Source organism: Phyllobates terribilis, unplaced genomic scaffold, assembly GCF_046119375.1.
Source record: "Phyllobates terribilis strain yellow unplaced genomic scaffold, ASM4611937v1 Scaffold_6__1_contigs__length_29720123, whole genome shotgun sequence".
NCBI classification, from domain to species: Eukaryota; Metazoa; Chordata; class Amphibia; order Anura; family Dendrobatidae; genus Phyllobates; species Phyllobates terribilis.
In genome coordinates, this window is record NW_027362766.1 from 22,747,919 (window position 1) to 22,758,132 (window position 10,214).

The 10,214-nt window shown below is 43.6% G+C and overlaps 1 protein-coding gene across 1 annotated transcript in view; it reads left to right on the forward strand.

Annotated features, from left to right (window-relative positions):
- The window catches only part of LOC141152759 (matrix metalloproteinase-18-like), a 40,532-nt gene extending 30,663 nt beyond the window's left edge, over positions 1-9,869 (forward strand). Inside the window, exon 8 of the mRNA XM_073637443.1 lies at positions 9,479-9,869. Within this exon, the coding sequence (XP_073493544.1) occupies positions 9,479-9,726 (248 nt within the window). The 3' untranslated portion in view covers positions 9,727-9,869. The remainder of the gene's footprint in view (positions 1-9,478) is intronic.
- The last annotated feature ends 345 nt before the right edge of the window (positions 9,870-10,214 follow it).

Sequence of the window (10,214 nt, forward strand, 5' to 3'; positions counted from 1 at the left end):
GCCAGAGACCGGAGATCGTGGGCAGCGTTTGCCACGGTCACCCACCATATTCACCCCGAAGGCAAACCACATGAAGGGTCAGGGAACCCAGGGCCAAGGGTGTCCCAAAAGAAGGCCCGAGGGAGCTGGACCTAGGTGAATCACTGGTGGGGACGGCTGAAGAAAGGACAGAGGGAGAGCTCAGGGCCACGCTCCGGACTTGTTTGGGGGTTGGCCGGATCCAGGACCTGGTGGACGCAGCACGGCTCGGGTGGTCACTAACAGCTGGAGTGACCGAAACATCAGCAGTAAGTAAACTCCCTTAACTGCACAACCCGAGTCTGTCTTCCTTGCCGGCTGCACCGCACCACCACAACCCCCATCCTCTGCGCCTGTCCCCTCTGAGGCTATACCCCTCCCGTTGGGGGTTAACCCACCAAGCTGCACATCCACCATCAGCCTCAGCGGACCCTGCTGCAGCGGCGGCCACAGTGACCGCATTACAACGGGTGGCGTAGTCGACACAAAAGAACTCTTATAACATCAGTAAGGACTGCCACATAACACATAGCTTGACGCCCTGGGCACGGGACCGGGTCTCAGCCGCTCGGAGACTACAACCCCCCCATCTGATCCGGTGCCGGGTATTCCCCTCAAGAAAGACCAGCAAGCGCCAGGACCGTATCTTAAAACTGTTTCAGCTGCGGGATCGGACTACCAGCAGTGCCGAGCTTGCTCAGGAATGGCAGCAGGCTGGTGTGAGTGCTTCTGCACGCACTGTGAGGCGGAGACTCTTTGAGCAAGGGCTGGTTTCAAGGAGGGCAGCAAAGAAGCCACTTCTCTCCAGAAAAAACATCAGGGACCCACTGATATTCTGCAAAAGGTACAGGGAGTGGACTGCTGAGGACTGGGGCAAAGTCATTTTCTCTGATGAATCCCCTTTTCGATTGTTTGGGACATCTGGAAAACAGCTTATTCGGAGAAGAAGAGGTGAGCGCTACCACCAGTCTTGTCTCATGCCAACTGTAAAGCATCCTGAAACCATTCATGTGTGGGGTTGCTTCTCAGCCAAGGGAATCGGCTCACTCACAGTCTTGCCTAAAAACACAGCCATAAATAAAGAATGGTACCAGAATGTCCTCCAAGAGCAACTTCTCCCAACCGTCCAAGAGCAGTTTGGCGCCCAACAATGCCTTTTCCAGCATGATGGAGCACCTTGCCATAAAGCAAAGGTGATAACAAAATGGCTCATGGAACAAAACAGAGATTTTGGGTCCATGGCCTGGAAACTCCCCAGATCTTAATCCCATTGAGAACTTGTGGTCAATCATCAAGAGACGGGTGGACAAACAAAAACCAACAAATTCTGGCAAAATGCAAGCATTGATTATGCAAGAATGGACTGCTATCAGTCAGGATTTGGTCCAAAAGTTGATTGAGAGCATGCCAGGGAGAATTACAGAGGTCTTGAAGAAGAAGGGGCAACACTGCAAATATTGACTTGCTGCATTAACTCATTCTGTCAATATAACCTATTGGTACTCATAATATGATTGCAATTATATTTCTGTATGTGATATAAACATCAGACAAACACTAATAAAAACCAGAGGCCAGCAGATCATGTGACAATATAATTTTGGTGTCATTCTCAAAACTTTTGGCCATGACTGTAATTAACCTTCTGGCTCTCACTGAAACTTGGATTCAGCAGTCTGACACCACCGCCACAGCTGCTCTCTCGTATGGTGGGCTACAATTTTCACATACCCCCAGACTTAAGAGCAAACAAGGTGGAGGTGTTGATCTGCTCTTGTCATCACAATGTGCTTTTCAGGTCATCACCCCGGTTCCCTCACTTATGTCTCCTTCCTTCGAAATCCACATCGTTAGACTCTTCAAACACTTCTACCTGTGAGTGGTGGTTGTGTGTCGCCCTTCAGGCCCCTCCTGCCAGTTCCTGGATCACTTTGCCACCTGGTTTCCTCACTTCCTATCCTGTGATATTCCCACTCTCATCATGGGGTATTTTAAAATACCCATTGATGATCCCCTCTCCCAATCTGCCTCTCACAGCTTGCTAACTCTCTTACACATGAAGACGGGAATACTCTGGACCTGGTCTTCTCACGACTCTGATCGCTGCATGACTTTACTAACTCCCCTTTCCCACTCTCTGACCACAACCTTCTTTCCTTTTATGTTAAGAGCAGTCTCCACACTCGGGACACCCCCACTTAACACACACAGAAATCTATGTGCCATCAATACCCAGCAGCTTATGAACAATCTACAGTTATCCTTAGCTCCCATCTCCTCCCTCTCCTGTCCAGACTCAGCATTGTCACACTATAACAACACATTGCAGAGCAACCTGGATGAAGCAGCACCTGATACACGCAGAATGACCCGGCATAGACCGCAGCCATGACACATGCTGCACTTTTCTTCAGCGGTGATCAAGGTGCGCTGAGCGTCAGTGGAGAAAATCACTTTCAGAAGAAGACTTCATCCACTATGAGTTCATGTGCAAAACTTATAACTCTGCTCTCCATTTGGCTAAACAAGTCTACTTTACCACCCTCATTACATCTCTAGCCAACAATCCAAAACGACTTTTTTGAAATAAAGTGCAGACCCCCGTGTGTGAATACCCTGGGTCTTCCGTGGGCGTAATGCTACTCAGGCAACACAGGGTGAGGGTAAAACAGTGTGGCAATACTTTATTTAACCACCGAACTGACAATAAACATATAGAACAGTCCCAGCAAATACCCATGATGGTACAACATTACACAGTCTCACCCGTCCGCTGACCTGCCTGGGATAGAACAGCTGCGACTTTGGGACTTCCAGGGCCAACTACCTCAACCAGTGGTCCCCCGGTTCTGGCAGGCCCTCACAGAGAGAAGGTAGCGGCAAGCTTAGGAAGCTAACAGTCCATCAAGGTACCCACCCTGTCCTCTCCGAGACTTTCCATGGGGCCAGATGACCCACTGGTCCCAATCTGGCTTCTCCAAATGTCTTCATGGTTTCCAGGCGACCGGAGGCTCCCACCTGGCAACCCAAAACAACATATCCATGGGAACAGGTGACTTCATCATCTCAACCTGGTCTTCCCAAATGTATCCATGGGCTCTCTGATGCTCAATGGAACAGATCCTTATCTTTCTAGTCAGGGCCATATACCCTTAGGCCGGAATCATATAGAATCCAAATCTGTGTCTCTTTGGTTAAAGCCATGCTTCCAAGCTGATGGTCTCAGAGAGTCTGTTTTTTGATTCTCCTGGTCAAGTCTCTTTCAGTTCTCTTTGCAGCAGGACAGACAAACCTTTTTTATATTTACATATGTGCCTAAGGTTATCAGTCACAGGTTGGGGAGAAAGGGCAGCGCTCAGATCTCATTGAGCATTTAATGAATTTGCGTACTTTGTCCTCCTGTTTTGTGAGTCAACAAGCAACAGGGTCCACACAAAGGTTAATCAACATATTTATCAAACATTCATTGTTCCCCGCTGAGTCACTGTCCTTCTTGACCAGCCACAGAAATACACATACATTTACAAGTCAACATAAACACAATAGTGTATTTCTCTTGGCTTAACCAATCTAATTGTCTGGCTGATTAAGATTCTAAGCTGTATTGTCACACCCCGTCATCAACCAAAGTGCTGAAGATCTGGCCACTTATTTCCTACAAAAAATCAATCCTATTCGTCAAGACATTTTTGCACAATCTTCTCAGACCCTGGATCCCCTTCCCTCCTGCACCTCAAGTTCACTTTCCTTCTTCAAGCCTGTCACAGAAGAAGAAATGACCAGACTCCTCTCCTCTTCTCGCCCTACAACCTGTAACAGTGACCCTATTCCCTCACATCTCCTTCAGCCCCATTCACCATCTGTCACTACCCACCTAACTAAAATATTTAACCTCTCTCTTTCTTCAGGTATCTTTCTCTCTTCATTCAAACATGCCATCATAACCCCTTTACTTAAAAAGCCATCCCTGGACCAGAACTGCTCTGCTAACTACAGACCGGTCTCTAATCTTCCTTTCACCTCTAAACTCCTGGAACGCTTGGGCCACTCCCGTCTCATCCGCTATCTCGCAGATAACACTCTTCTTGACCCTTTACAATCTGGTTTCCACTCTTCACACTCTACAGAAACTGCATTTAATAAAGTCTCTAATGACCTACTAACAGCTAATGGTCACTACTCCCTGCTGTTTTTTCTGGATCTCTCTGCAGCATTTGACACTGGATCACCAGCTCCTCCTCACTATGCTCCGCTCTATAGGCCTCAAGGACACCGCTCTCTCCTGGTTCTCCTCATATCTCTCTGCTCGCTTTTTCACAGTATCTTTTGCCGGCTCTTCTTCCACTAATCTTCTGCAATCGGGGTTCCTCAATGCTCAGTCCTAGGCCCCCTCCTCTTCTCTTTATACACTGCCCCTATTGGTCAAACAATTAGCAGATTTGGTTTCCAGCATCATCTCAATGCTGATGACACCCAACTATACACCTCTTCACCTGACATCACCTCTACCCAAATGCAAAATACCAGGGATTGTCTGTCTGCTTTCTCTAACATCATGTCCTCCCTCTATCTGAAACTGAATCTCTCCAAAACTGAACTCCTTGTGTTTCCTCCCTCTACTACCCTACCTATATCCGACTTTGCAATTTACCTGGGTGGTACAGCTGTAACTCCCAAGCAGCACGCTCGCTGTCTTGGGGTCATATTTGACAACACCACTTAACTTCATTCCCCATATACAATCACTCACTCGCTTGTCACCTGCACCTTAAAAACATCTCCAAAATCCGACCATTTCTTACCTTTGAAACTGCAAAAACTCTTACTGTCGCTCTCATTCACTCTTGTCTGGACTACTGCAATGCTCTACTGATGGGTCTCTCTCTAACCAAACTCTCTCCCCTCTCCAATCCATCCTGAATGCAGCAGCCAGGGTCATATTTTTATCAGTCTGCTTCACCGACGCCTCTACCCTGTGCCAACAAATAAAGTAGCAGTCTGCAGCGCTAAGTATGCAAACATGAAATGTATGAAACTTGAATTGCATTACTGCTCTAGAAATAATAATAGAAATAACTGAGTAATCTTAGCTCATAAATTGGCCAATTCATGTGTACCCAGCAGCCACGGTAAGGCGTTTCTCGTTGCCAAGAACCAACCTAATGTGAATCCTCTCTTAGAGACTAAAGTCTGCATGTGTATGGGAAGGTAAGAAATTTTCTACCCTGTGCCAGTCATTGCACTGGTTACCCATTCGCTATAGAATACAGTATAAACTCATCGCTCACCCACAAAGCTCTCCACAGTTCTGCACCGCCCTATATCTCCTCCCTCATCTGTCTATCACCCTTCCCGTGCCCTCCGGTCTGCAACTGATCTAAGACTGACATTCTCCTTAATCCGAACATCGCACCTCCGTCTCCAAGACTTCTCTCGTGCCAGTTTTCTGGAATGCACTACCCCAAACTATGCGACTAATATCTAGCCCCCATGCATTTAACCCCTTTAACCCCGAAGGTGGTTTGCACGTTAATGACCAGGCCAATTTTTAAAATTGACTACTGTCAATTTATGAGGTAATGACTCGAACGCTTCAACAGATCCCGCTGATTCTGAGATGTTTTTTTGTGACATATTGCACTTCATGATAGTGGTAAAATTCTTCAATATGACTTGCATTACTTTAAAACATTTTGCCATTTTCAACCTTTACATTTTTATGCCTTTAAATCAGAGCGATATGTCACACAAAATGGTTAATAAATAACATTTCCCACATGTCTACTTTACATCAGCACAATTTTGGAACCAAAATTTTTTTTATTAGGAAGTTCTAAGGGTTAAAAGTCGACCAGCGATTTCTCATTTTTCCAACAAAATTTACAAAATAATTTTTTTTAGGGACCACATCACATTTGACGTGACTTTGAGGGGTCTTTATGACAGAAAATACCCAAATGTGACACCATTCTAAATATTGCACCCCTCAAGGTGCTCAAAACCACATTCAATAAGTTTATTAACCATTCAGGTGCTTCACAGGAATTTTTGGAATGTGGAAAAAAAAAATGAACATATAACTTTTTTTCACAAAAATTTTACTTTAGACTTCATTTTTTTTTTATTTTTGCAAGGGTAACAGAAAAAATAGACCCCAAAATTTGTAGTGAAATTTCTCCTGAGCACGCAGATACCCCATATGTGGGGAAAAATCACTGTTTGGACGCATGGCAGGGCTCAGAAGGGAAGGAGCGCCATTTGACTTTTTGAATGTAAAATTTGTTTGAATAATTAACGGACGCCATGTTGCTTTTGGGGAGCCCCTGATGTTCCTTAATAGTGGAAACCCCCCACAACTGACCCCATTTTGGAAACTAGACCACTCAAGGAACTTCTCTAGGTGTGTGGTGAGCACCTTGAACCCCCAGGTGCTTCACAGAAGTTTTTAACGTGGAGCCGTGAAAATAAAGTATCAAACTTTTTCCACAAAAATGATCTTTCAGCCCCAAATTTTTAATTTTCACAAGGGTAAGAGGAGAAAATGACCCTTGTGAAAATAAAAAAAAATGTAACCGCAAAAAACAGACCCCAAAAGTTGTTGTGCAATTTCTCCTGAATACGCCGAAAGCCCATATGTGGGGAAAAAACGCTGTTAGGACGCACAGCAGGGTCCAGAAGGGAAGGAGCACCGTGTGACATGTTGAACCTAAAATTAAAAATTACCTGGAGTCGAGAGCGGACGCCATGTTGCGTTTGGAGAGCCCCTGATGCGCCTAAACAGTGGAAACCCCCCACAAGTGACACCATTTTGGAAACTAGACCCCTCAAGGATTTTATCAAGGGGTATAGTTAACATTTTGAACCCAGAAGTATGACACAGAATTTGATAACTTATTCAATATGATGACCTAATGTTATCAGACACCCCAAAAAAAATATGCAAGGATTGCCCGTGCAAACATATGGGGCGGAGACTCGAGCACCCTATGCAAACTCAAGTAGCGAGCACTTGCGCTCAACACTAGTTGCCATATCGTCATCATTTTTTTTCTTTACTTTTGAAAAAATCCTAACCCTAACCCTAACCTTAGCCTAACCCTAACACTAGCCCCAAACCTAGCCGTAAATCTAATAGTAGAGTTTATTTTTTACATCTTTCCTCGTGCAGTATAAGTGATTAGACGACTTTATTCTTCGGGTCGGTGCGATTACAGCGATGCCAGATTCATATCGGGGTTTTTATGTTTGCCGACTCTTGCACACTAAAAGTCGCATTTTTTTTGCAAAGACTAGTTTTTGTAATCAATTTTCCATATTTCGGCCGACAGAGTCATGTGACGGCTTGTTTTTTGCAGGACCAGTTGACGTTGTTATTGGTGCCATTTCCAGGCACGTGACATTTTTTGATCGCTTTCTATTCCGATTTTTGGAAGGCAGAATAAACAAACACCAACAATTCAGGAGTTTTTTGGGTTTTTTTTTATGCCGTTCTGCGTGTGGTAATATTGATAAGGCAGCGTTATTCTTCGGGTCAGTATGTTTACAACGGTACCATATTTATATAGTTTGTTTTGGCGCTTTTATGCAATAAAAACTATTTTATAGAAAAAAGATTTTTTTTGCATCGTTTTATTCTGAGAGCTATAACTTTTTATTTTTTGTCTGATGGAGCTGTATGGTGGCTTGTTTTGTGCAGGACAAGATGATGTTTTCAGCGGTACCATTTTTATTTACATTCGTCTTTTTGATCGCGTTTTATTCCGTTGTTCGTTTGTCGGTATGATAATAAAAAATGTAGCAAAAAACGTTGCTTTATTATTTTTTTTTTTTTACCGTGTTCACTAAAGGGGTTAACTAGTGGGACAGCTTTAGAGGTCAGGTCGTTCCGGACACGGCAATACCAAATGTGTGTACTTTTTATTGTTTTTTTTTCATAATATACAAGTGCATCTCACTAAATTAGAATATCATCAAAAAGTTAATTTATTTCAGTGAAACTTGTATATTATATAGAATCATTAAACACAGAGTGATCTATTTCAAGTGGTTATTTCTGTTAATGTTGATGATTATGGCTTACAGCCAATGAAAACACAAAAGTCATTAACCCAGTAAATTAGAATAATTAACAAATAACACCTGCAAAAGCTTCCTAAGCATTTAAAAAGGTCCCTTAGTCTGTTTCAGTAGGCTCCACAATCATGGGGAAGACTGCGGACTTGACAGATGTCCAGAAGGCAGTCATTGACACGAAGTAAATACAAAGTAAATTTTGCATTTCATTTGGAAATCAAGGTCCCAGAGTCTGGAGGAAGAGTGGAGAGGCCACAATCCAAGCTGCTGGAGGTCTAGTGTGAAGTCCCCACAATCAGTGATGGTTTGGGGGGCCATGTCATCTGCTGGTGGAGGTCCACTGTGTTTTATCAAGACCAAAGTCAGCGCAGCCATCTACCAGGACATTTTACAGCCCTTCATGCTTCCCTCTGCCGACAAGCTTTTTGGAGATGGAAATGTCCTTCTCCTGCAGGACCTGGCACCTGTCCACACGGCCAAAAGTACCAATACCTGGTTTACACACAACAGTATCACTATGCTTGATTTGGAAGCAAACTCTCCTGACCTTAACCCCATAGAGAATCTATGGGGTATTGTCAAGAGGAAGATGAGAGACACCAGACCCAACAATGCAGACGAGCTGAAGGCTGCTATCAAAGCCACCTGGGCTTCCATAACACCTCAGCAGGGCCACAGGCTGATCGCCTCCATGCCACATTGCCGCATTGATGCAGTAATTGATGCAAAAGGAGCCCGACCAAGTATTGAGGGCATTTACTGAACATAAATTGCAGTAGGCCAACATTTCAGATTTTAAAAACCTTTTTTTAAGATGGTGTTATAAAGTATTCTAATTTACTGAGATAATGACTTTTGTGTTTTCATTGGCTGTAAGCCATAATCCTCAACATTAACAGAAATAAACACTTGAAATAGAGCACTCTGTCTGTAATGACTCTATATAATATAGGAGGTTCACTTTTTTTTTATCGGATTGCATTCATCCAATTTAATCGCAAGTGAGAGCGAGCCCTTCCACAGGATAAGTGATAAACCTTGGATCGCTGGGGAAATCTGGTAGATTCTAAAAATGAATGGCTAACATTTTCTTGTGAAGAAAAAAAAATGGTAGTGAGTATGAGAGACCACCCCAGTGAATGGATCTGTGGTTATACATGCTTACTACTCCTCCTCCTCCTACTCCTCCTCCTACTCCTACTCCTACACCTCCTACTCCTCCTACTCCTACATCTCCTACTCCTACACCTCCTACTCTTACTCCTCCTCCTCCTCCTCCTACTCCTACTTTTGGACCCAGTTATAAGCAATCAGATATTTATCACCTATGCGTTTATGTACTAATCATAGTACCTGACATCACATAAATCTACCTTTTAATCTTAAGGGAAGAAATTCTTCCTGTATGACCCTGTGGCCGGCAACAGCTCAAGTCCACAGATGCTACAAGACGACTGGATTGGAGTGAAGCTTCCCATTACTGCTGCTCTCAGTCTGAAGAATGAGATGTACCTCATCGGGAAGAAAAAGTTCCAAAAGATTCTTCTTCTCACTTACTCACAGAATCGGGTCTACGGCAACATTCACCAGGCTAAAAATCTGGACCGGCTGATGGCTTGTGAAACTACTAAGTAAAACCAAGTTCCTAGGGTATAATGTTCATTATCTACTACTTTTCTTGTAATTGTTAATATTTTTTTTTTTTATTCTTTTTCCTACCCATTTTTAGATACAAAGAAAAGTTCTCATCTTAAGAGAAAAAAGTAAAGTAGGGTAATAAAAGGTTCTTAAAAAAAAAAGACCAAAACATTGTTGTAGAGTATTTCTTAGCTATACTTGTATCGAAGACCTGCATTTCCTGTGTTTCATAAAAAACTAGCATTTGAATCATTTTGTTTCTGCGAACATCATATGTTCTAAAGGGAGTAAAACTAGGAGAGTCACTGGTAGAGAAGGATCTGGGTGTACTTGTAGATCTGACTAACAACATGCAATGTCATTTAGCATCTTTTAAGGTCAGCAGGATATTGTCATGTATTAAGGCATGGACTCACAGAACCTGGGCATAATACTTTATCAAGTGTTTATTAAGCCTCGTCAAACCCGCAGCTGCTCCGGATCGT